This window comes from Brachypodium distachyon, chromosome 1 (assembly GCF_000005505.3).
Source record: "Brachypodium distachyon strain Bd21 chromosome 1, Brachypodium_distachyon_v3.0, whole genome shotgun sequence".
NCBI lineage: Eukaryota > Viridiplantae > Streptophyta > Magnoliopsida > Poales > Poaceae > Brachypodium > Brachypodium distachyon.
The window spans coordinates 5,366,703-5,393,615 of record NC_016131.3 but is presented as its reverse complement, the minus strand read 5'-3'; the positions used below and the strand labels follow the sequence as shown (position 1 = coordinate 5,393,615).

The window sequence follows — 26,913 nt, the reverse complement described above, 5'->3', positions numbered from 1 at the left end:
CAATTTGATTCAAAGAGATTGAATGAACTCAAATTGCTGGAATTTCGTTGAACAACGTGGCGGGCGCCAAGCTTGCAATCCAACTCCGGCGAGATTGGGCCCCAATTCCGGCATTGGGAGGCAGCGGGGAGGGGGCTCCTCGACTAGAAAAGAGAGTGGGTGGGTGTGGGGGTGGGCGGCCGGGATTTGGACCCGGTGGCCGGATTCTTGAGGTCCGGCGGGACTTCGGGCCGAGCTCCACCTACTGCTGTCCGGGAGTGGGGGTTGCGTGCGGAGGAGTTTGGAGGAGATGTGAGAAGCCAGCCGGAGGCAGCAGAGGGGGCGGCGACGCCGTGCACGACGGTGCCGGCGGCTAGGGAGGACCTTGGCAGCCGACGGTGGGGTCGGGGAGGACCGACCGGCGGCGTGGTACGGCCGCTGGATTCGGCGCCGGCGCGCGGGGGTCGGCTACGGGGTGGGCGCTGAAAGTTCCGGGTCGGGTCGGTTGGGTTCTCGCGTTCGTGTTTGGGTCGTTTGGGTGCTCTACAGGGGAATAGCCATATTTGGTATTGAGAGCTAAAAAATATGGTTAGCTGTGAAAAAAAGTATGGGTATCCAACAAATATGGGTATGCCGTTGGAGCAGTTTTTTTTGCCAAAATTATTTCAGTTTTTAGGCGTTCTTTTCAAATATGGATATGCTATTAGAGATGTTCTAAAATTATTTATGATCAGTTACGGTAGAGTTTCAGAGCATTCTCTTGTACACTGCAGAGAAGGAGTTTTTGCTCACGGGAATTTTTTGACCATGGAAAATGATTGGTTGCCCTTTGGATATCACGAGATCTGGCAGCATTAGTGCCATACAAAGTTTATTTGTTCAAAATAGGGTTTGCCTTGCAACATGAAACTGTTTTATTGTAGAAAAGTGGTATGTGTGTATACGTTGTTGATTTTCTGTAGCTGATTTTTTTTCCCGCGAGCATAGTACTATTGTCAACGGTTTGTGATTTTCTGTAGCTGATTTTTTTCCCGCGTGCATAGTACTATTATCAACGGGTTGGTGGGACATGATCATTTGTCAGCTCGGATAATTTTAGGCGGTGTTTGGTCCGGGAGTGAGGTAGAATGGAATGGAACCACTCCACTCCATTCCAACGAGAATCGGGAGTGAGGTAGAATGAAATGGAACCACTTCACTCCATTTCAACGAAAATGGAATGGTTCTAGTATGTTGTTTGGTTTGAAAAATGAAACGGTTATAGATTTTGTTTGGTCTATGGAATATGATGTAATGGAATGGTTCATTTTGTGTTTGGTTTGGGAGATGGAACGAGATAAGGAGAATGTACTCGCCTACCTCCAGGAGTAATGAACATGAGCTAATCTACTCTTCATTATTTGTAAACATGAGGAAAAAAAATTGGTAGCACTTTGTTTGTATTTTCTCTCATAGAAAGTTTAGAATAAAACATAGTACGGATGAAGCTTAAACGGATAAAACATAGTACTAGATGAAGCATCAGATCCATACATCACATATATGGTCCATACAATCGATCACATTACAAGTTCAAAATGCATCACATAAAGCATAGTACTAGACTATTAGAGTAGTTATTTGGAGTTCATACAACTAGTAGAGAACATTAGAGGAGTCCATACAACACCAAAATATGTCAGCCTACAAACCATAATAAGCCTTCATAAGCATCCAATCATCTGATTGGACCGAAATTCTTCGTGACATACCTAGTTACCCAAATCAACTTGTTAGAAAAACTAAGCGTGACAAAAGCCTTTGCAGTCGATGGATTCTCCACGAGATGAGCATAATAGTGACAAAGATGGCCCTCCTCAAATCCAAGAAGGCTTTCCAACTCATCCCAAAGACCGTTTGGTATTTCACCACCACCACCACCACCCTTCTCAAGAGCTACAACAACTTTCAAGGCCAAACTTGAGTGTGGACAGCAACGGATCTTCGTCTTTTGCTTCAACCTTTGCCTTCTTTCGTGGTGGTGGTTTGTTATGTGATGACTCTCCAGCATTTGCATGAGCAGACTCACCAATATTCAGCGACATGTTAACCTCACTAGCACTTTCATTGGATATGTCCTGATCGTCTTCAACCTCAAGCACTTCAACAACAATAGGATCATTTCCAGACTTGGCAAACTTACCCGTTACCATAGATGCTCCAAAAATTGTTGCCATAGCATTATAGTGCTCAATAGGGGTGTTTAAGTAGAACTGGCATCACCTTTGTGGTCCTGCAAAAATATGGCAAAGATTAGCACAACATGAGTATGAAGGTAGAATGTTATGAATATAAATATAACAAGGTTACCTTCAAATGGAGGACGAAGGTTTTTATGATACTGTGTGTTACTAGTTGCCAGCTCGATCGCCGGCAGCCACAAGCTCTCACGTGGACAACCAACCTCGTCCGCTTCACTTTGGAACGGAGGCGACGCATCAACGTCGGGCGAAAGTGAAGGAGGCGCTCTGGCGGCCAGCCAGTACAAACACTTCAAAATGGAGGACGCATCAATGATTGAATTGATAGAATAATGAAAAAAATATAAATGGATACATGCATGTTGCAAGGTAGCAGGCATGGTAGTGCCCCCCCTCATGAGTCAGAGGGGAGATCTGTTGGGAAATCCTCCTCATGTGGGCTATGAGGAGATGACCATTTATGCCTTTTTAGGCAGCCTAAACATGTGCAAGAGCCAACTACCCATTAAGGTCTTGACCTAAGAAAATTTCGGATTTTGTACATGAGTGTATGGGGATGTCTTACCCTCCTCCATCTAGCAGCCACAACCTGTGTGGACGAAAAATCTCAGGTTAGCCTCCATAGCTTCCAAGAGAGAAGGGAGAAGAAAGAAGAAAAACCAAGAGAGTAGGGAATAGGAAGATTGAAGGAAGAAGTTTGCATCAAGCAAAGGGAGTCACTCCCCAAGAAAGTGAAGTTCAAATCCACCTCTTTTTCTCCTTCAAGCTGTGTTCCGCCATCCTTTGGTGAGATTGTTCCATCCCTATATCTTGAGCACCAATCTTGTTATATGAGAGCCTCTAGCATTGTTTAGAGAAGAACTTGTGAATCCCACTCCTAATAATAGTGGAAGAAGATTTGGGTGGCTTCGGCCCCTGGTTTTTCCCTTGCTTTGAGGGGTTTTCCACGTAAAAATCTGGTGTTCATGTGTTGATGTTTGCTGCTGCAGTTCAGCGCTTTTTAGACCGCAGTCCAATGTGCTTGCTACTGCAGTTCAGAGTCTCACACAAGAGCTCAGATATGTCTAAGATATAGCGTGAGCAGTTTCTCCATATATTTCCTTGCCGTGACGAGTACTCGATCCATGGATTAGTTTGAGTGGTGCTGAATGTTACTTTTGATTCCATTGCTAAATAATTTCAGATTACCTTGATATCCTCTAATCTCGACAAGATTTTAATCCAACGGTTTTAAAACGTCGACTGATATTTAAGACATTTGTTAAAGAACAGATGACTTAAAGATGGCCACACACCCATCATATGCTGTAGTCTGCCCGCCACGACGGAGGGAAGGTCCAACTTATGTAAGCCCAAGCATTTTATGGATTTTTTTACGTGAAATCAGAGGCTAATCCAGGCTTTTTTTACCCATTAAGCAAACGTGGCGTGATCGAGGATTCCGAGATGCCAAACAGAAGCCCAAAACCATTGCAAATCGGCAGGCGCAAGCCTATCCAGAAGAACACAAGACGCGCCAAACTCCCCCCCAAGAAGTGTCTGCACCGTCGCAGACCCGGTTGAAGGTGCCCGGTCTACCGACGCGGAAAGAAAGAACCATCGTCACCACCGCCGCCACGCGAAACACGTACGGCGACCATCCTCCCGCCTCGTGGACGCTTCAACGCAGTCACGCACACGCTAATCTCCCGCGTAAGTGCCGCGAAACATCTGTTCCCGTCACGAAGGCGCGGCAACTAAAATTTTCTCCCTACAACGCGAGCGGCGGGCCGGCCGGTGACTGCTGGGCTGTCCGCCCCGTGTGGTGGTGGCCGCGGCGCTGGCTTTGCTATTTTGCCACCTGTTTGCGTCGAAAGCGATCGAGCTGAGCTGAGCTGCAGGTCGGCACGAACTTATCGACCCGGGCCGGCGGGTGGCGATCGACGTCGCTGTCGCGGAGGAGTCGCCCGGCCTTTTTCACGGCAAGTGGGTGCCGCCTGCCGCCCGCCGGCCGGTCGACGTTCCCGAAGCCGCGAAGTAGTACCGGCCAATTTTGTTGTTTCCACTTGCAGATCGAGGCCGCCGGTATCTGGTATACACTAGTGTCATGCGTGCGGCAATCGCCCCGGCCAACTAACACGGGCGGTGGGAATTGTATTGATTGATTAATTAACCGGGAATATGTAATCACGTCACGGAACACGCACGTACCAACGTGAAGAACGGTCTTTGCTAGCTACTAGCGAGTAGCTAGGCGGGCGTTGAGTACACTTCTAGTTTTACTCTTCTCGCGCCGTGAACGGAAGCAGAGGAGGGGGTTGCCCTTTTCTTTTCGTCCAAGTTGAGTGGTTCCTTTGAGGCGAGTACAAGTTATTACAGTGTTGTAAGCAACGGTAACCGACGTGGCAGTGTGGCAGAACATGAACTAATTCCTTTGACCCAAGGCAATGAACCAAAGATTGAGCAAGGAACGCGAATTTTTCAAATAAATAAATCTCAATCTCCATTCATGTGTATGTTACAGGGTACTACTGCTAGTTCATGATCAATCTCTGCAGGAGTATGTATGAACTATGCACTACAATATGCGTACTGACGGCTACAGACAGAACCAATGAGAATGGAAGACACAAGTGCTCCTCCATCTTACAAAGAACCAACAAGACCTATATCAATCACTGCCTGATCTATGTGTGTATATGACTGCATGTATCACTCACTCAATCTGTACAGGAGCAGGAACAACAAATTAAACCAAACGAATGAACGAATATCGTTGACACCGGACTGACTGAATTGCATGATTCCACCCCACTGGATCGACCAAAAAACTTCGGATCGGATCGGCTCCGATCGGATCCCATCCATCCATAGCTGCTGCTCAGTTGAATCAGGCGGTGAGGAGGCGGGGCTTCTTGAAGGCGAGCGGGCTCTGCACCTCCTCGTCGTCCTCCCACATCATCTTGCCGCTGCTGCCCTTGAGGCACGGCCGCCACACGAACTCCGGCACGGCCGGGATGTTGAGGTCGAACGCCCTGGCGGCGGCGCCGGTGCCGGTGCTCCCCACCTCGGACTCGGCGGCGGCGGCGGTTGCCAGAAGCTCGGTGGACGAGGCGGCGGCCGCGGCGCTGCCGATGACCCCGTCGTAGTGCTTCCTCTTGTGCCCGCCCAGCGCCTGCCCGGTGGGGAACTCCTTGTGGCAGATGGAGCACCTGTGGACTCTGTTGGATGTGGCGGGAGCGCCGGCAGCGTCGGTTGATGACGTGGCTGGTTCTGCCGGTGTGGTCGGGATGGCAGCGGGGGCCGGAGCCACGAGTACTGGAGCGGTGGGAGGAGGAGGAGGGGGAGAAGGCTGCTTGACGCGGTGGCTCGTCTTGTGGCCTCCGAGCGCCTGGTAGGAGCCGAAGGACCTGCCGCAGACGGAGCACTTGAACTCGGCGGCCGTGAGAGTCACCGGGGACGAGGACGACGGCTGTGGCGCCTGGACCCGGTGCTGGCCACCGCCGCGGGAGAGCATGAGGAGGCAGAGCGCGAGGTTCTCCTCCTCGGATCGCTGCCGCGGGCGCGAGCGCTTCCTCTTGGCCCACCCCTGCAGCACCCCGCCGTGTGCGCCGCTCTCCTCACTGCTGCTCGTCGCCGCCACGGCCACCGCCTCCTCCTCCTTGTGGATCACGGCCTGCAGCGCTTCCCTGGCCATAGACGACATGATGATGGATCTGGCTCCTTCTCGTAAGACTTGTTCTTCTTTCTCTGGCTGCGTTTGTTTGCGGTGGCTGGTTGCTTGGGTGTCTCGCTCTGGAGCTTGGTGTGGTGTGATGTGGTGTGAGGAGTGGTGGGAGTGAGATGGGTTTTAAAGCGGGAGGGAGTGATCGAGGGGGGCGGCGTGGGGAAGTTGCGTCGCAGGTGGGTGAAGCCAAGCCAAGTGAGGAGCTAGCTGAAGGTAGTTAGGAGCCGGGACGGTGGGAGGCTGACGAGCGGGGACGGGTTAGTTAGGAGCCGGTGGAGTGGCGGCGAAGCAGCAGCAGCAGGGAGGATCGAGCGGGTGGACGATGCGTCGGGCTGTGGGTCACTTGGGGGGGTGGGTGGTGGAGGGGGCTGCAACTGCAATGCAACGAAGGAGTCGTGGTCAACGTGGAGGCCAAGACACGGCCGTGGAAGAAGTTGGAAGCGCAAGTGGCAGCTAGAGAGCAGTGTGGAGAGTGAGGACTGATCGAACCGTCGAGGAGGGAGGCAGCCGCGCTGGCGCTTCCGTGTGGATGGACTGTGGGAAGCGGTCGTAGTAGTAGTGCATCGGTTGCCGATGGCTGACCGGTGGCGAAAGCCGACCCGGCCCGGCCCGGTAACGGCGACGGCGTCTCCTCTGTGTATTTGTTTACTGAGCCGACGAAGTTGGAGCCCTCACACTGATTGGACGGTTCGATTATATCAAAAGAGCATTCTAAAAGCCACTAGTAGTAGCTAGCTCCTACGCGGCCTGCCTTTTGGGTAAAAGCAATGCCCAGATTGTTCTTGTCTTCACAAGTTTAACTTTCTAACCCCTGCTACTTTGGTTGCGTACATATTTCATGGTCTGTTTGTTCAGGTCGCTAGTGGTGCTACCCCGTAAGTTACAGTGGGTCAAAGTGGTGATGCAAAGGGCTGCAAATTACTAAAAGCGTTTGCCACATGCGTGAACAAATCAAGGCCGACATGGTCTTCGCCCTCGTGCTCCTGGCAGGGAGAGACGGCTCCGAGAATCCGTGAGGTGAGTATCCACTTCGAGCTCGCAGATCGACCCGGTAAACAAGTCAGACTCGGAGAACGCTTTCGAGATGGGTCCGGAAATGCGTGCTCGGAAGATTCCAACGCTCTGGTCACCTCGGGGTCAATTAAAATAGCTGAGCGGTTGCCTCTGAGCTTCCGTCGGCTCAAGTGGCCTACTCCTCGGCAAGATGGATCTTCGCTTTGTTAGCATCAGTTAGCACTGTTCTCGCCAAAAAAAAAAAAGTTAGCACTGGTACAGTACATACCTGCCCAGTTTGACAAACAGCCTGACACTATTCAGGCAGTACAGTTTTTACAGAACAAGGAAGACTTTGTTGTAGGGTTTTAGGGCTATTTTGTTTTGGGCAGGGGAGGGGAAACTAATTTGCATTCCACGTTTAGTTTAACAGTTTCTGTCAGGAAAGAAGCATGCCAGGACGGACCGCTTGTGTGGTACTAGTACTAACCCGGCGTGCAGGGATGGTCATCTATGGCTAATAAAGTAGTAAGTCGCATACCATTTATGCGTTGACGTATCAACATGGCACCCTGATCTTATCACACACATTCACACACACACACACACACACCCTCGGTACGATCGCAAGCTCTGTGTCACCTGGTGCGTCACGCGCCGCGTCGCAAGACCAAACCCAGCAGACACGTCGGTCGCTTTGCCTGGACGAAACTCGGCGTCTGAAATTAGTAGATAATCTGGCCGACGCAAGTCACGCAACGCCCACGTAGTACTAGGAGGCAGGTAAAGTAACCCTTCTAATCTCTGCTGGCCTTGCCCCTGATTGGGCTCTCCGTACGGCCGGGGCGATTCTTCCTTCCTTCCGTTCGGTTGGCTGAGCTCCGTGCGCACATGGACTTTTCCACAAGCCACACGTCACCGAGAGCATATGATGCGTGCCCATTTTTTTCCCCATTCCCCACGTGTTCCCTGTGCTAACAAAAGCCCCTTCTTCCCTGTCGTCGTCGCGATCGGGTCGTTCGCGCGTAGCACGCACGCACAGGGCACAGGGAGGCCCGCCTAACCAGTGATTGGTGGGCGGGCAGAGAGTGAGGAGGTCGTGGAGTGAGTGGCCAGCCTAACCACTCGCGCCTGCCGTGCCGTGGTTGTTTGTTCAACTCTTTGTTGTTCATCGTTGGGCGCTGGCTGGCTGGCAAAGCTAGTGGGCTAGTAGTGGCTGCATGCCGCTGCGTGGATGCCGCGGCCGACGGATGTGCTTGATGGGTGTCTGTCGCCACGAGCGGCCACGACGACGACGGATGTGCTTGTAACCCTCCCTCCCTGCCCTGGTTGGCGAGTGGCTGGTGATCTAGTAGTAGTATAATTGATTAGGCTTGATACTGATACATAAAGCATATCTACCTAACCCTACCCTCTGTGTATAACAGGATTAGGAACTTCTCTATCTGCGCTTTTGTTCCGGTGCCATGCCACTGCTGTCGTGACGTAGACTGTGATTACTGATTACATGTAGCGCTGTCTCTCTGGCGTGGAAGAGCTGGAAAAGCAAGCGGATCAGCCCAGAGTTTGGCCCAACATGATTACTTCTCTCTGTTGCGTGCGGCCCGACCGCGAGAGGTAGGGCTGGTCGATGATCATTGGCATTGCAGATTAGGCAAGCATTCTTTTCTTGACGGAACTGGGCAAGCATCCAGATCCTATTTCGTGCAATCTGCAATGGCAGAGTATAGAAGGTATACGCGGTTCTGTATGTAAGTTGCTTGGCTGGTGCAGCATACGGAGTATAATTCTAGATACATGCGTGCCAGTAACGCTGGTGGCCGCAGCAAATGACAAATCGGAAAACAAAAGGGGGTAAGCAAATCACATCTTGTGATAGCTACGCAGTCTCCAGCGTTGCAGCTTGCAAGACTGTCAGCATGTGGACGTGCTTGCAACGCCCACAGCTGAGTATGTAGCATTAACAAAGCTGAACGACCTGAATAACGCGCCTGCTAGTCGCGACAACTTCCAGGAGAAAATAAACAAGTTCAGAAGAGCTGCGAACTATAAGGCTCCCACATCAATCGTAACTCAAAGCTGAAATTTCAGTGTTAAGCACTCCAGTCTCGCCCAAATTTAGATTACTAGCAGCAATGACATGCCAGCATTAAGCAATTTTTATATTGACAGCATTAAGCATTGTTAATTGAGACTTAAATTGGCAGCTCTCAGTTTAATGACAGCTGTACGGCCCCCGTCTGAAGCTAAGGCTTAACTGTAATCCTGGACCTTTAGTTTGTAAAGAGAAAAAACTCGCAGCTTGCGTGCATTCGTGTCTTTATGTGTTCGTCCGATGACATTTATGGTACCCTCAGTTTGTTGTGAGCCATCTACTAGTTGATCCCAAAGCCCATATCATTACTTAATGATAAAAAACTGACTAGGAAAACTTAGTGGAGTAATATTTTGAAAACATTTGCCAGAAGTAGAAGAAACCTATAGACCAATTGCCAGAAGTGGGAAAGCACAGAACACTGTTTATTTAAGAAAAGAAAAAACTAACGCCGCATCGCCACTGCCCGCCCAGGCGCCCACTACTCAGTACGCACCCCACCTTTATACTCTCTTCCAATCAACACAATAATATTACGCGGCCATACCATTTCCGTGTCAACTTTAGGACAGAAGCCACATGTCAGCTATACCAGCAGCGTTATTCGAAACAAAAATAAATAGCAGCAGCTGTTAGGCTTGCCCATTTGTTAGTCACGTCAGTGATCCAACTTGGACCACCCCAGCCCCCAGCTAGGCAGAATGTTACGCGACAAATAACAAGCAAGGACTCTGACCAAGATCAGATGAGCAAAGCACTGGCACCATAAAACAATGCATGTATTTCAATTTTGAACTCACGGTGCTTCCATTGTGTACATCTCAATCCCTTTGCAATTCACGTGTATTATTACTTGACCCGGATAAAAATCATCAACAATGATTACATCGAGGCATGGTCACAACAACATGAACAACACACAAGCTACAGCTACAACCTAGTGTCCTATGTGTTGGCAACAATCAGGACATTAGCTTTACCTACACTGATCCTAAACAATATGCTACAAAGGAAACGACATGTTTCCCCCACAAAATAACATTACAGGCTTCACAGAGCTCCCCTTGTATTCCGCTTGATCATACCGTGGGGTATCCTTTACATCAACGGTAGACGCATCTAACAGGCTGATAAGTGAGAAGCAATCTCCGACCATGTTTCTTTATGTGGTTTTGGGGACAGATGTCGCGTGTGTTTGCTCACCTAAATGGCACACCATCTTCAATATGAAAACATATTTGCTTCCTTTCCATTAGGCTTTGGCAATGGACTAGGCTGAGGGTATGCAATTGAAAAATGCATACTGTTCGGTGTATTATGAGCTGCAGAACCAGGACTTGACTTGTAACTGGTTGGCGGAGGGGATAAGCTATAAATACTGTTCGGTGTAGTATGAGTTTCCAAGTTGGGTGGGGCTGTCAAACGATGAGCCAATGACCCAGAACATCTAGAGCTGCTTGTTTCACTGTTAGGAAAAGGATTAAAGAAATGAAGGATCAAGATCTCTAATAGTGTTCATCAACAGATCAAACATGAACACAACAGACAGAAAAATGTGAAGACAGTACACACCCAATAGTATTTGTATGTTTCCCTCTCATGCAAGATTCGGTCTTCCAGGACTTCTTATCACTTGCACAGTGTCCACCATCCTGTCATTAACCACCAAAATCATATACGTGCATGAAAAACTTCAAACTCAAGATACAGTGCCGGAGCGTGTGAGGGAGTGCCATTTTGCCCATGCCCACGGGCATGGGGGATAGTGAGGAGGTAGGGGAGACTTACTGGGGATTTCATTCCTGCAGGGGAATGTATAGAAGTGTGCTGGCTGAAGTGATTTGAATTTTGGACGAATGGATGTTCCAGCAGCTTGCTTGCTGTAGGTCTCTCAGACGGGTTTCTCTTGAAGCAGCCTCTCAGAAAATCCTTCCCTTCTGGGGATAAATTATCGGGAACTGATGGGTCTTTATTCAACACCTTAAACATTGCAGCAGGCTGTTGCACAACAGAAATGCAAATTCCATGCTTTAGAATCCCAAGACATGAAAGTACCCGAATGTTGAAATCACAATTTTAATTAGGCCAAGGTGGCAATGTAGACAATCATGATCATTAATTGATAAACCTAGGTAGTGAGAAGAGAGCTACCCTAAATGCTTAAGTCCAACTCATACAATATACATCTTAATTTTGCTAACATAAAAAGGGGAAAGGTTCCGATTAATTACCCCTTCAAGACCACTCCAAGGAGGCTTGCCAGTGAACATCTCAATAATTGTGCAACCAAGGCTCCAGATATCAACAGCAAGATCATAACCTACATCTTTGACAAGTGTAGCCTGAACAACCTGGGATATAAAAAATGTGGAAGTGTGAATGCGCCATATATAAACGATTTACAACTTACAGCTCTACAAAATAAGCCAAAACGCAAAAACGATGAATTTGTAAATATAAATGCCAACGCAGATGAACCCCGCTATAATGAGCATGCCTAATGATGTGGTTCTGCAGTAAAACATCCCTTCCAAACTAAATGATTTCATAACGAGCAAAATTGCAAACCAGAGCTATTAATTGAAGAGTATGTACAGTTAGTAAAGGCCGTCAAAATATCCAATCTAGGTGAAAATTAATGGAGTTGAACATCCTCTGAGAATATCAACACATGTTTAAACTTATCTGCATGATTTTATAAAAAAATAGACATCAAAAATACATTGCATGAAAAGGAAGTTCCATTGAATGCAGAATCACTTTCGAGCATTTGGAACAGTGTGTTTTATATATTTATTTAGTTCTGAGCACAGGTAAGCATCTGTTTCCACCCATTTACAGCAAACTGCAGTATATATAATGAAGCGCCATCATGCTACCAGCACAAATAAGAAGAAACTTTGGAAAATCCTGGCTGGCCTACTAAGGTTCTTATTTATTCTTCCTGATCACTTAATGCACTTTTGGCCAACTTATTTGGCCTACCAAGGTTCTTCCTGTCCCAGCTCTTACGGCAGGTAAAAACCAGAAGCATGCAACTCCAGCTCCCATGAGAAAATAAAGCCGTCATGTTAGAACAACAAGAGCATCTGGGTTGAACGGAAACTACAGCTTTTCTCATTGAAAATCATGATTTAACATTTATCCCAATGCAATTTTAAATCTAAAATGTTAAATTATTGATGCAGCAAGATGTGACAGGTAACAGCCGCTTGATCATGCCTACAGGATGACCCAGCCTACACCATCTCAAGTGCTTTCTGTGTGTGTGCAAAAATCATCCTTTAGCTCTTCTGGCTCCTCACGCATGCGAACAGTCTACTTCCTCCACCTGCAAGCATAACAATTGAGAACTTGCCATGGCCTCCATGCAGGCGCAAGCACTTTAAGCCCTCACTGGCATTGTCAGTGTGATGCCTACCTCTAGCAGCCGAGAGTTAGGACCTCGTTAGGATCACCACACCGGTGCTGGCTATAACCATCCTAGTCTTCCTCATGCTAGTGGACTACACTGAAGCTTCGTCCCTTCAGAACTGAAGCTTCATGGTTCAGTAACAGTTCAGTTTCAGCAGCCTGTTTTATCAATACTCAAGTTTCCAGTTTCACTTTAGTGTCAAAACAATGTTTCAGGTTTCGGAGCTACAACATTTCAAAACGTGGGTTTTACAACAGGGTGGCAAGTCTTATGTGGCTTTATTTATGATCCCAGGGATTGATCTATAATGTAGGTTTCAAAACGTTCCAACCAAGTTGCAGGAGGTTTTGAGCTAGTTTTCTGTTTCGGCAGGTTAGGAGACATTGGAATTGGGATGATGCATGGGTGAACTCAAGACCGAGGGAGTGTGGGAAAGAGACGCAAGAGCCTACAGCATAGCAGGATGTTGGAAGCTCCAATTGGGGGAAATAGTGTGCCTAATATCCAAAGAACTAGCACTGTGACCTGCGCATTTGCGCGGCTAGACTAATTTTATGTCATATATTTTGTATTGATATTTTCTGTGCTACTTTGTTTTTTATTTGTGTCCTTACATAAAAGGGATTTGAAATTATAGGATAGCTCATGGTCAATATATATCTACGGGAAACTGAATTAAGTTGGGTCTATATGGAACTTTCGTAGTGATCTTGTTTCTAAAAAGGAAAAAAATTCTAATTTGTTTGCAGGTTATCAATCAAGTATCACAAGAGATTCATACATGGTCTCTGTTAAATAAAATGGAGACGCGGGCTTCCATAGATTGGGTGCAACCGGCTAGAGACTGCCACACGGGATTTATTCAATCGGTTTGGGTGGTGACCTAGCTACAGGCTTAGTGATGTATGAGATAATCATTGTTGGCTTGTGATTCTGAATGCTGAATGTTTTTTATGACACGTTGCGATAAAATAATGGTTGTATGCATCAATGATGCAGGTAGAGGTCGGATGGGTCTGGTTTTCTTTTTGAGAAAAAAAATCTTTCTCATCTGGTCGAAACCAACATTTAATTAACCGGATTGGAAGAAAGGCCAAAATAACCTGCAACACCCTGCAACTTTACTTTGCTATATTAATTAATTGCTAGACATAATTTACGTGAGGAAGAACTCAGGCAGTGGAGTCCATAAATTGGGGCGTGGCATGAGTATTTTTTTAACTGGCTTTGCCGATCGCGAGAGTCCGTGTAGATTTTGTATGTGAGTCTGATTATTCCTATCTTTGCATGTTGTATTATGCCTAGTTGGCTTGTGGAGATTCTCTTGGCAGAATTTGCGTCGGATGCTAACTGCACATCCAGCTTGTGATGTTCTTCTCATACATAGAGCTGCAAAATTGTGACCCTCAGGGTACCCTTTGACCCTCCTTAGTTCAACCAAATGAACTAAAATTTCAAAATGACACAACTTTTTGGAAAACTAGATCATTTGTTTGAACTAAGGAGTGTCAAAGGGTACCCTGAGGGTCACCATGTTGCACCTCTACTCATACACGGACATATGGTTGACTTGACTTTCCAATGATATACTTTATCTTATAGTGCATGACAGCATGACTATGATCGTACATGGTCCTTAGATCTTTAAATCTCGATCGTGAAATTTTATATCGACGGTTATTATATTTCAGCCTGTGTGGACGAATGTAATTGCTTGTACATGGTCCTTCTGTTTTGATTATACAATAGATGACTGTCTAGGTGGCCATGGTGGTGCCTGATCTGATTAATCATCCTTGGAACCAGCCACAACGATGTGTGAGATCAGACTTGAGGAATGTAGTAGGCGTGTTGAACTGTCGATCCTACATGGCTGGCCTGGGGGCTAGGGGGGAGGCAGCAAACACCAAGGAGCACACTGCCCTCACCATCAAGTTGTGAGTTGCCATGAGCACTAGGAATGGAGCGAATCTATAAAGGACAAAGCCCATCGCAGGTTATAGAAGGATGAGATAGACTTTATTAGGGTGTCCAGTCGGGCGTGACCACTGAAGAATGTTACCTTCTGATAGTTCTTCTCTATCAACGAGATGTGAAAAAAAAATGGAATGATTGAAGGCCCCTAGATGTGTTTTGGTATTAAAAAAATGCTCTAGCTCCTACTAGCTGAAGAAGCCTGAGGGTGGAGGTAACGCTGATCATGTTCTGCCTAATAGCTCCAGACCCAACTTGGAAGCATTGGACGAGCAGGACTGAAGGAGCCTGGCCAAAAACAAGCTTAACTACTTTATGTGTTTTCCTGAGTCATCTGAAACAGCAATGCAGTGGATTAATGCATGCATTGTAGACAAGGAAGACGTGATGCATTTTACTTTGGCTGGCAGAAACAAACCAGAATAGCAAAAGCAACTATTTTATGCACCAACAGTAATTTCTGATGCAATCAGGAGGAGAAAAAAAGGAAAATATGATTGATATCTAGAACCAGCTCGCACCTCAGGGGCCATCCAGTATGGTGTTCCCTTCAAAGAAAGATTTGGAGCTGCAGTACTCAACTGAAAACAAGAAGCAGTGAAAGAAAATTAATTAGAAAGGTAACAAATAAGGACAAATAAACTCCATGGTGATAAATGGAATACCAAAGTTAGTGTCATATCGAACTAGTTCTCACTTCTCAGTAAAATAATGCATCCAATGATGATTGAAATGTTCGGCTAAGCATTTATATCGAATATCAAATTATGCTGAAAATTTATAGCACAAAATTACACAATGCTCTCCTTCTCATAATGCAACGTACATAAAAGACAGAAATGTCTCTAAGGGCATGTTTGGTTGCTCTCCACACTTCACCACATTTTTGTGCCACAAATGTTGCAAGGCACAGTTTTTGTGGCGGACAAATTGGTCGCCACACTTGTGGCAAAAGTTGCTAGCAAACGAGTATATGACACATGTAGGGTAAGAAGCTAACGAAGTTAACCAAACACTTGACAAACTTGTCTGCCTAACATTTGACAAAGCATGGTTACAGACTAAACAATACGCTTATAACTTATACAAACAAAATTGAGCAGCAATGACTACTGAGTACTTGCGTGCCATAGTGCTAGTAGATAACTATAGTCCCAGAAGCAAAGTGAAAAAAAACTCACATGCTTAGCCATCCCAAAGTCAGCCAATTTGACTACACCATTGACATCAACAAGCAAATTTGCCCCTTTAATATCCCTGCAATCAAAATCAGCCCTCAAGATGAAGGTGCTAGGTAGAACTAAGCAATACACCAAGTTCATGAAAACACAATGAACTGAATACTCAAGAAAAAAAAAGTCAGACGGGCAAAATAGGAAGAGAAACAGAAATATGTCAATCCTTACGTGGAAATAATATTGAACAAAAAGAGCCGAACAGAACGGTTAGGTTCAGAAAGTTAAAATACAGTCAATGGTAAACCATTATCAAATAAAAAAATCGAAACAATGAACGAGAAACATTACCTATGCATAATTTTTTGGCTATGTAGGAAAGCAAGACCCTTAAGGATATGGCGAGTGAAGTTGCGGACGACAGATTCTGTCATTGCACCACAATGTTGATTAATGTACTTATTAATTGAACCGGGATGAACATATTCTAGATATATGTAGAATCGATCATCAATCTGCAAGGTATTCAAATGACCATTAGATAGCAATTATATAGCAGCACGGTAATTCCTTTCTGTGTAACCAAGGAGAACTTACAGTTTCACTGCCGTAATACTGCACTATATTTTCATGCTTAAATTGGCTCAGAAATTTTATTTCCTGCAAAAAAGTAAGGGGGGGGGGGGGGGGGGTCAGAGCAAGTGCGAGATTTGCATTATCTTTAGATAGATAAGAGAGTATTGCTGCACAGTTATTATCCAACTAGGTTCCAGAAAAATTATACGCTAGTATGCTCAGAGTTTTACATAACCTGAGAAGTATTGTAATAGTAGTAAAAGCAAGGCACACGCACCAAATATGAGCATAAGCAAAAAATATGTTGCTTACTCCTCGATGAGAGCACACATTTTTTATGGGAGACTGACACATAGTACAAGAATAAAATATTTCTGAACATCGTAATGCCAAAATAAACAACATCAAACATAACTATGAGAGAACCTGGTCCAATTGCTTCATAGACTCGACTGATTTAGCATCGTCGGGAATTATGTTGACCTCTTTCATGGCACAAAGAGCTCCAGTATGCCTGCACATTGATGTGAGGAGTTGTTCAAAATTTAAAATGAAGCAATAGTTGTAATGCAATACGAAATTACCATACCTATTGGTGGCTTCGTATACACATCCATATGTGCCACTGCCAATGAGCTTCCTTTTTTGCCATTGACCAGTCATCGAGGGCATCTCAATTTTCGGTACTGACTGGTGACTAAAATTTGTTTGTTTTGGGCTCACAGAAGGGGGAGGGAGAGGTAATGGATGATAATTGACACTCCCATTGCCCTCAGGACGAGAAGCATGGTTATCTGAGAACAAGTTCGGATGCATTGGCGAGGGAGGTGCACTTGGGTACCTTGATCTAAGAACAGGACTTCTCAATGGACTGGAGCGAGGAGATCGCTCCTGGCCACACACGAATTTTTCGGGTGAGGTACAAGGCGGTGAAGATCCGAATAGATCTGAAGACCAGGCTGGCTGTGCTGATAATACATTGCTACCTTGGATGGAGATTGCAGTAGATGAGAAGTCTACATTAATTAATCTTCGAGGACTCTGTACGGGACTCGAAAACCCACTGCTCGGAGCACTTTTAGCAGGAATATTCAACCTGAAGTTCAAAGTTTCAGCTGAGCTATCCTGGAATTTCTCTTTAAATGCCTTTCTCCGTTGACCACAGGTGGCCCCATTTGTGCCAGTTGACCGTACGTCGTTGTGCTCGGGAATCTTTTGCGCCGTGTGGGGCATAAACCTATCATCAGAGAAATTGCAAAATCAGAATTACTAGCAGTGATGTAATGCAGGATTACAACATAAAACATAGTTGGAATGGAGTTAATATGATCAGTGTGCCATGGAAATTCACACAATGGAAAAAAAGCAGGCAAAAGGAAGCCCAAAAAATATAGAGGATGCAGTATTGGAATTTTTAGTTAGTTGTTGTAACAGTATAAAGTATATTTGGTCTGAAATATGACAGTAGAAGTTTTTGTTTAACAATCGTGTGCATGTTGAACCTATTTTACTGGCAGCTTCATGAAATTCAGTTCAACCAAAACAAATTACACTTTACTGGCTCCAATACTGAAACAACTTCAGTCCCTCATCAGTTAAAATCACAATTCAAAATCCTAACAAGTTTGTTTTTATCATGTCAAGATCTAATATATTGGGAAGCAGCTTCAGCAGTCATCATGATGTGTAAATGTTATGGGATATTATAAATGTCCAATTCATAATTACAGCAAATTGTCTTGTCAAAAACATTGTTCAAAAGCACAATAACTCGGTGACATACCACCCTAATTTTCCTAAGATGCCATGATCTCCTGGTCATAAGCTAATAAGTTCACAGAAAACACAGAATCGTCTTGGTAGAGTTCGACTACGCAGCAACGTGTGTCTGAAAGCCCAGATCCCTGGTAATTCTGTAATGTCAAGTACTGTTCTCATCCAGATTGTTGGTAACCTCAAACTCACTCGGGCACTTCTAAAACAAAACTAATTGACTTCTAAACTAGTGGTAACGTAGAAACAAAAATCCATCACCTTGGAAAGGTCGACGACCTCTCACTTCCATTCACCGCCGCAACCCCCATGGCCTCAGTCGAACCGTCCCAAATCCCGTCGATCAGCCTCGGCGAGGGGAGCGGCCTCCCAGACGCGCGGCACGGCGAGTCATCCTCGTGGGGCAGCGGCAGAGGATGGGGCAGCAGCATGGGCGTCGACGAAGACCTCGGCGGCGTCACCTCCATGTTACTGGGAGACCTCGAGATCGGCGTGGAGCTCGCGGTAGCAAGCCCGAGCCAGACCGTGTCCCTCCTGGCGGGGTAGGAAGAAGAAGACGCCGCGGCGGGCGAGTCGTCCAGGGAGAGCGCGGATACGCCCCCGACCTCGATGTCGTCGACGTGGCGCAGCCGCCGCTGCCTGGTAAGCCGGGGCTGAGGGTCCGAGCCCCCGCCGCCGAGGTCGCCGCCATAGCGGCGCGGGATGCGGGAGGTGGAGGCGCGGGCGGGGGACGCGGGCGTGGAGGCGGAGGTTGTGTGGTGGTAGGCGGAGCGCTTCCACCAGGGCATCGGGAAGGGTAGGGGCTTATGGTGGAGCACGAAACCCTAGTGATCACAGTGGTAATGGCGCCGTGGAGGAAGGGAGGGGATCGGTGGAGACGACGACCTCCGCTCCGCCATTTGGGCTTTGTTTTCTCTTTCCCCGCTCGGCTTCTCGGGAGTTGGTTTGCTGTACTCTTTTTTTTCTCTCCCTGCTGGTTCGACCAATCCGGGGCCACGCGGCTTGGCGAGGAAGTCCAGCGAGTCAATGTCTCCAGTTACACGTCATACACTGTATGCAGCTTCCCTTTCCGTTCCCTTCTTCTTCTCCGTGTTTTCCTTCACTTCCTTCGCTTCGGTCCTTCGTCTGTGGTCTCTGCTGCTTAGTTCGTGAATTTCTTGCCACGATGGTCTTTTCTTAGAATTACTTTTTACATCGTCGTACGTGCGTTGGGTTTTCCCCTTGAGAGAGTCGTGCATTCGGTTTTGAGCTACAAGCCTGCAAGAAACATCTACTCCATCTAAGATACATTCCGGTATTAGAGCAAACATTGCGCATCACATTGCATCGCCTATTTTGACTTTCACGACAATTGGTCCATCTAAGATTACGTCATCTTTTTGACCTACTCCGCCATGTCGAAACAATAATTTTGCTTGGCACCAACTACCAATGCCATGGACGGAGTACATTGTATTGTATCGGCACATATATCTATTGGCTGGACCCGTTCTATTTGACGAATACAAATGTATGCATGTATTCCATGGAAATGAATTCAATAAAAATGTATCTAATTTGATCATCTATCTAATCTGAACTATAACATGTTCTGGTTTTGTTCTAAATTAATTTCTTAAAATTTGATCATGTCTGCAAAATCTATCAACATCTGCAACTTTAAATTTATTTTATCAAACCCATCATATTTTTTTCACAGTATACTTCCTGTGGTATTGTAGAAGACTAGCATATTTTCCATGACCTTAGTCAAATTTTGAGAAGTTTGTCGTAGTACAAAGTTAGAACATCTTACAATTCGAAACAAAATGGAGTATTACTTAGCACGTCGTTTTTGTTGACATTGAAACCACCATTTCTTGCTCCCTCGCATTGTGTGGCACAAACGATCTGCAGAGAAATAGATAGAATTAACACAAATACACTATGTTGCAACAAATGTTAAAGATAGTACTGTGTTATTGAAACATGAAATGATTATGAACGTGAAGACTTTTTGTGGATGTGGTTTCGTTAATGAAATCGGGAGCTGAGTTCCTCAATTTGAAAAAAGAAAAGAAAATCATAGACGTGACGGTGCAACGTGGACATAGCGTTTTCTCAACAACAAAAAATACAACGCAATTTGTGATACTGTGTTCAAACTTTAAAAGATCACTCATACACGGTGCTTGTGTAAATGAGGTCACAATCTTCTAGATTTTCTTCTTCTTCTTTAAGATTGAAGTTTTTTTAGAAATTAGTTCACACATCGAAGTAACGCTTCAGTTTCCATCTTCTACGCTAAAAAGCCCCCGTAATACCCTCCACAATTAATGTTTCAGGTTTCACATATGGCTGCAGAGGAATGAGATGACGCAGAAAGATGTGCGGTAGCGGTACTACTAATTCCCTGCCTAGCGCGGGCTGCGGGGTGGCAGTTACAAAGAGTTTGTCCTAATTTTCTTGCGCCGCGGGAGTAAATAGTAAATTACACGACTAATTATCTAAGACAACTTATAACTTGGAAAGAGTTGAATATTACACACTTGCAAACCTTACATGAGACTCGAAAAACACGGAATCGCTTGGTCTCTACTATAGCTTGCAAATGATTTGCAGCAAATCCGATAGATATTTACTACCCACGTCAAATTTTGCACTCGCTGCAAACATTTTATCCTGGACATCCACTGGAGCACTGACGATCGTCACGCAATCGCGTCATCAGAACGGCAAAACCTCCGGGGGAAAACGTGACGTTGTGGCCCTTAAAAAAAAACGTGACGTTGTATGGTATCTGGGCCAAACGCCCCCAGGTCAGGTCAGGAAGAGAAAACCGCATTTCAGCCCAAGCAAAACCAAACCAAAGGGAAGCACTAGCAGCGAGCCGAGCGAGCCCCTGCCTGCGAGTGCCTGCCTCCACCCGTGTGCCACGGCCACGCTCCCCCAGAGCCAGAGGCGAGAGAACCAAACCGACCAGGCGGCGATGGTGTCGGACTCGGAGCTGGTGGAGCGGCTGCGGGAGGTGCTGAAGGACTCGGACCTCACCACAACCACCACCGGCGCCCTGCGCCGCCGCCTCGAGGAGGACTTCGGCGTCGACCTCTCCGACAAGAAGGCCTTCGTTCGGGAACAGGTCGACATCTTGCTCTCCGAGTTCTCCGACAAGGCCGAGCAGGAGGACGTCGCTGCGCCCGAGGAGGAGGAACCGGAGGAGCGGGTGCCGGAGCCTGAGGGAGGAGAGGGTAGTGGCGTGGACGGGGAAGAGGAGGAAGAGCCGGAGGAGGTGGAGGAGGAAGAGGATGAGGATGAAGAAGATGGGGATAGTAGCGGCGGCCACAAGAGGAAGCGGAGGTGAAGGGCTTTTGCTTTTTTCTCTATTCGCTGCATTTGCGACTTCGTTTAGGGTTCATTGGGTGCTCTGTTTCGTCGATCTGTCAGGATATGTGGCAGCACTGTGCGTTAGCGTGTGATTTTTTGTGCGAATAGTATTAAGGATTCAGGGGTTTCACTTGACGTCCTTGGAGGGTTCTGGGGTTGCATTCTTTGCTGCGTTTAGGCTGTTATAACTGTAAAGCTGATAGGAAAATGACGTCTGGTTTATCCTTTTCGTGTAAATTTGGACCAATTAGAAAGGTATTGGTAAGTTAGGAATTGTATTTTGTCGGCATTTTTCAAGCGCCCGACTCCTCACTAAGCAGCTATGCCAAAATAAAGGCTAGGAACGATGTTCAAACTGGCAAAACAGCTGATATTTATATCCTAGTCCTTGTAGATTAGCGCCCCCATTGGACAAGGCCTTAGGATGGTCTAGTGCGTAAATTTGTTGATAATATTTGCGAGTCTTATAGGGTAATTAGACGGAACTTTTGTGACTTCAATACAATTGTGCTTTCCACCTTTCATGCTTTTTGATGTTTCATGCACTGGAGATTATAATGTTTAGTTGTGCTAAAATTAGGGGGAGATTTGCTAGTTGCTTGGAAAAAATATCCCCAATTAGCAGAGATGCTGCGGTTTTTTACACCTCAGCATTATGTTCTCTAACCAACTCAAGGACTGTCAAATGGGTTGGTGATTTTGTGATTACATTTTACGATTGATTACGTGCTTATAGTGTGCACACACCATCACTGTACCATCTAAACATATGGAAAAGCAACATACATGTGTACTCAATAGTGTACCTCTTACGACAGCACAATTACCCGACAGTTGTGTTTCTGTTATCATGTGCCTGGTTGTTCGATATGCTATTCCACTGATCAAATTCGGTGGTGGATAAGACACTTATATTTTTGTACATAGATGAAATTTCCTGGATGGATTCATTATTGTTGTATGTTTTGGGGTTTTCATGTACCTTTTGCTTGATGATTGTTGGTGATATTTCTTTTATACTGTTTAGATTTATTGCTTTTCCAGTTGGGAATTTCTTTTTATTATTCAAGTTCTTTAAGCATATTTTGAAAGGTGAAAAATTAGCTACTTGGGTTGGACATCATGGAAGATGTTACAGTTATGTACTAGTCAATTTAATTCCGTTAAGCACGTGGTTTTCCAAAATCAATTAAAGTTTACACTCAATTTCAGCAGTGCAGCTACAACCTGTGGTTGACCTGGTGGTAATTTAGTTTATAATGAAATGTCGTGGACAACTTAATATGGTAAAAAATCCACTCGTTATATATGTGGAAAGATGATAGCTGTAGTCAGCTGGTACTGCTGCTTCGCATTTTTATTAGTTCCAATACTGTTGGGTTTATTATAGAGGAGCTGTTCTCATTCCATCTTCTGAAAGTGTACAGATGGTGCTATTGTTTTTTTTCTGCTGTTTGTCTATTGTTACTTTGGGACTGTACTTCTGCATGATTCATGAGATTGAGCAGCAAACTGACTTATTTCCATAGCATGTATTTATCTGTGTGATATTTCTGTTGGTGTGTTTGGGTTATTAAACAGGTTTATTAGCTCTGTTAAACATTTGCACAACTTCTGTATTTGGTAATCTTTATTCCATCAGGATGGCCATACTGTACCCAATAAGTTTCTTTTATCTTATCAATGTCATAGGTTGGATAAAGGTAATAGTGACGGCAAGAGAAAGGGTGGTGGCTTTACTAAATTATGCAGCATTTCCCCGACACTTCAAGAGTTTGTCGGTGCATCTGAGTTAGCCAGGACAGAGGTAACATCATTTCCTAATTATTGTCATTCCTAAATCTCATATCAGATGAACGATAGACTAGTTGATCATGAAATCCTTCTTTGTCTCGTTTCATGTTGTGCCTTTCAGGTTGTCAAGAAGCTTTGGGCATATATCCGAGAAAATAATTTGCAAGACCCAAGCAATAAGAGGAAGATTCTTTGTGACGAGACCTTGAAGAAGCTCTTTAAGGTCAATTCAATAGATATGTTCCAAATGAATAAAGCTTTGACCAAGCATATCTGGCCATTGAATTCTGAGGGTATCTATCTATCTATCTATCTATCTATCTATCTATCTATCTATCTATCTATCTATCTATCTCTCTCTCTCTCCACATGAGGAATGCACATATCATTATAAAAAGATCCATAATGTGGTAAAACACTCATGTCCGCCTGCTAAAAAAAGGCATCCATTAAGTTGATGCTTTTTAATGTTATTTTAATGTTCTACTGGCAAAATTGTTTCCATAATTTCTGAGTGCTGACTTAGAACATAACATTTGCACATCAAAGTTGTAGCATAATATGTGCCCTGGAGCATCATGCTCAGCTAAGAGAGTTGTTTGCTGTGACGGCAAAAGAAAAGGGACAGAAAAGCTGCAGTTTATTTTATAATAATTTATCCGTTGCGGTCATTCGTCCTCATGCCGCAATTCATATTTTATTTTCGCTTATGTTTATTTTTTATGGCTGTATAAGCTTTGTTAGCTTATGTTTACTTGGAACTTGTTATATGGACTTAAAATGTTGGCTTATTTCCTAATCAGCTTGTGCTTATTACCTAGGTTAGATAGGCCTTTGCTATTGAACATGTATGCACAAGAGTAAATGATGCAGTTAGTTCCATGCCTTACACTCCATTGATTGATATGGCTAGCCGATATCTAATTTACCACCGTCCACCTAACTTAACTCCCAGGTACTTATTGTCTGTGATATGTCAGGTCCTGCCTCCCCTAAGAAATCAACACCCAAAGAGAAGCCTCAAAAGCGAGAGAAAAATGAAGGTTAGAAAATAGTCCTACAACAAAAGTGTCTGTTCTTCCAAGTCTGTTGCTGAAATGTCCTTTTACAGGAAAGAAGCAAAAGGTTGGATCTTCTAGGCCTGGAACTGGTCTTAATGCGCCTCTCCAACTTTCCGACGATTTAGCGAATTTCATCGGCACTGGTGAGAGTATGTTGTCACGATCTGATGTCGTGAAAATAATGTGGGATTATATAAAAGAGAATAACTTGCAGGTAAATGTTCTTTCCCTGTATATTGCATTGGTGTTTGTGATAAATATCGATTAGAATTAGAATGCTCAGTTGTTTAGCTATTGGATGATCGAATGGCACATATAATTGTGCATGCCAGAATTTTGTTGGTGTGTGTTAAGGCTTATCTCCAAATTTGGATGTGCATATGATCTGATCTACTGTGTTATTGTACCCACATGTTACGTAGTTATCATCGTCTTGGATTGTTTTTTATCTGGACTGACTGCTATATAAGTCATCTGGCTAGTACCTTCTGGATACTTCAAGACCAAACAATGGTTAAGCATATGAGCTGGAGAAATTATGTTATGCAAGGATAGTTACTATCCTACTAGCAACTACTAGGCACTCCCTCTGTCCAGATATATATGAGTATTTTGATTGGTGTTCAAGACTTTGACCAATGATTACTCCATAAGTAAGTGGTTTATGCGATTCAAAATAACAGCCATAATTTTCTTTTAAGCAAGATTTGTTACTCTCCTTGCCAACGCATCCAGAGGATGCACACAGCCTACATAGTTCGATTATTACAGCGTTTGATGAGAATAAACAGTGCTGGCCGATATTCAATTAGCCGGGCAAATTAAGGCGATCGAAGTAGAAATGACGTCACCCAGTCGTCTACAAGTACACCACCAACTATTAGCAAACAATGCCATCACTTTGGCCTCCAGCATTTGCTCGTTACTCCCTCCTTCCCAATTTACTTGTCGCCTTAGCTTTTTATTTTTTCCCAGAAAAAATGTCGTCTAAGGTTGGTAACTAATGCAGCTCACTCCGCAAGCGTAGACTCCGGGAGAAACACAGGCAGCACATGCTGCTGTGGGCCAGCATGCACGCATGCATGGGCATGCACTGGTGGGCTGATGGCTAGCCGTGGGAAAGGAGCACGCGCTGGATTCGAAAAGCCATAATTAACTGTGATTTCAGCCGGTTTGCATGCGTAGATGGATTCCTTGGTTATTGTGATGATGCTAATACGACGAATAAACTGGGAAGGAGGGATTATCATACTGGTCCTTCACTCCAGCTTCTGCAAGGGTGCCCGAGACCACAACAAGCTCCCACGCCTGAAGACCACCTGATTTGGATGACAAAGCAATTTTATGGTTGTTATGGCAGAACCAAATAGCCCGGCATCGAGCATGGCCCAACAAATATCTGACACATCATACCCCCTTCTGCAGCCCATCTAACCAACAACCCAACAAATGAGAAATGCTTGTTGGTGGAGGTTGATTAAAAGCTATCTGTGTTACCCCCCATGGAAAGCAGGCGACCTGGCAATCGAAAAGAAGGTGCTGAGTGGTCATGTCTTTGTCACAGAAACTACAAGACTCGCTCCCTCATAGTTGCATTTAATAGGATTTTCTCTGTAAGAATCACCTCCTAAAATCATAAGTATAAATAAATACGAACCCAATGACAACAATTTTGTGTTACATAAAATACATACCAACGGAGTCATTGTTGGTTAACGCCTTTCTTAACCACACCTATATATATGCGGGCAGAGGGATACACAAGCATACCAAGCTTATCTACCGCATTCTTATTCCCACGGCAATGCTTGTAAGCTATCTTGCAGATTTCCAAGTTACCTGATAGAGTGATAATCTGAGATATATGGCAATCTATTGTTAGCTGCAAACCTGCAGTTCTATCCTGTGTCCTCAGGCCTAATAAGTAATAAACATCCCAATATTGTATAATTCAGATAAGCATGTTGTAACGCCAGGTGTAGACTACAGAAATGTTGCCCTTTATATATCTATCGTGAACTTTTCCTTGTCTTGTCAAATAGCCATGGAAAATCTTAAGTATTTACAATGCTTTTGTAGCTAAATCATATTATGCCTATGTAGTCTCGTGCGTATTTCTTATCATCTCATTCAATCAATTGCCAAAGCCCTAAATACAAATTTCTGTAGGATTGTTTTTTTTTATAGAAAATGTAGGTATTGATCGAGATGAACCATATAGGGCAAGCAATTTTACATTCTACAAACTGTTTTTGTCAAACTCTGGCATTTTCTTCATATGTTTGCATGCATCCAGCAACTCTTTGTAGTATAGATATGTGGAAATTGATCATCTGAAATTTCAGTACTAGGCTGCAACAAACATCAAAACTTAATTGCGTTCGTTCTTTTTGGTGTTGAAGGATCCTTCTGACCGGAGAAAAATAATCTGCGACGAGAAGCTGAAGAATCTATTCCAAGTTGACTCATTCACAGGATTCACGGTTTCAAAGCTGCTTAGTCCCCATTTTACAAAGACAAAATAGGGACCTGGATCATCCAGATCTGCTGGACCCAAAAGGATGGGTGATTTTGTGTTTTTGCAGAATGTGTAACCATGGAACATTTAGGATCTATATAGAAATGTGGAATTTTAACTTGTCTGAATTCTGGGTGGCACTGTTCTCCCATTATCAATACTAGTAGGGTTTTCAATGCCAAGCGAATTCCGCATCTGCGGGCTAACTCTTTCGCGCTCTCCTAGAAAATGTGGTCCTTTTGCTGGGATAT

The 26,913-nt window shown here is 44.9% G+C and overlaps 3 protein-coding genes across 3 annotated transcripts; 1 reads left to right on the top strand and 2 right to left on the bottom strand.

Annotated features, from left to right (window-relative positions):
• Window positions 1-4,666: 4,666 nt before the first annotated feature.
• On the bottom strand, window positions 4,667-6,046 carry LOC100835463 (zinc finger protein 1). The gene has a single exon (XM_003558962.4). The coding sequence runs from the start codon at window positions 5,902-5,904 to the stop codon at window positions 5,089-5,091; it is 816 nt and encodes a 271-aa protein (XP_003559010.1). The 5' UTR covers window positions 5,905-6,046; the 3' UTR covers window positions 4,667-5,088.
• Window positions 6,047-9,771: 3,725 nt separating this feature from the next.
• Window positions 9,772-18,876, bottom strand: LOC100833316 (mitogen-activated protein kinase kinase kinase 5). The gene is made up of 11 exons (XM_003558955.4): window positions 18,188-18,876; window positions 16,743-17,390; window positions 16,580-16,667; window positions 16,175-16,237; window positions 15,929-16,092; window positions 15,584-15,659; window positions 14,924-14,983; window positions 11,245-11,364; window positions 10,802-11,011; window positions 10,586-10,665; window positions 9,772-10,478 (listed from the first exon to the last, which is right to left on the bottom strand). The coding sequence occupies exons 1-11, from the start codon at window positions 18,712-18,714 to the stop codon at window positions 10,235-10,237; spliced, it is 2,280 nt and encodes a 759-aa protein (XP_003559003.1). The 5' UTR covers window positions 18,715-18,876; the 3' UTR covers window positions 9,772-10,234.
• Window positions 18,877-20,741: 1,865 nt separating this feature from the next.
• On the top strand, window positions 20,742-26,868 carry LOC100831587 (upstream activation factor subunit spp27). Its single transcript, XM_003558949.4, has 6 exons — window positions 20,742-21,262; window positions 22,982-23,096; window positions 23,205-23,376; window positions 24,064-24,126; window positions 24,195-24,358; window positions 26,547-26,868. The coding sequence occupies exons 1-6, from the start codon at window positions 20,895-20,897 to the stop codon at window positions 26,667-26,669; spliced, it is 1,005 nt and encodes a 334-aa protein (XP_003558997.1). The 5' UTR covers window positions 20,742-20,894; the 3' UTR covers window positions 26,670-26,868.
• Window positions 26,869-26,913: the final 45 nt, after the last annotated feature.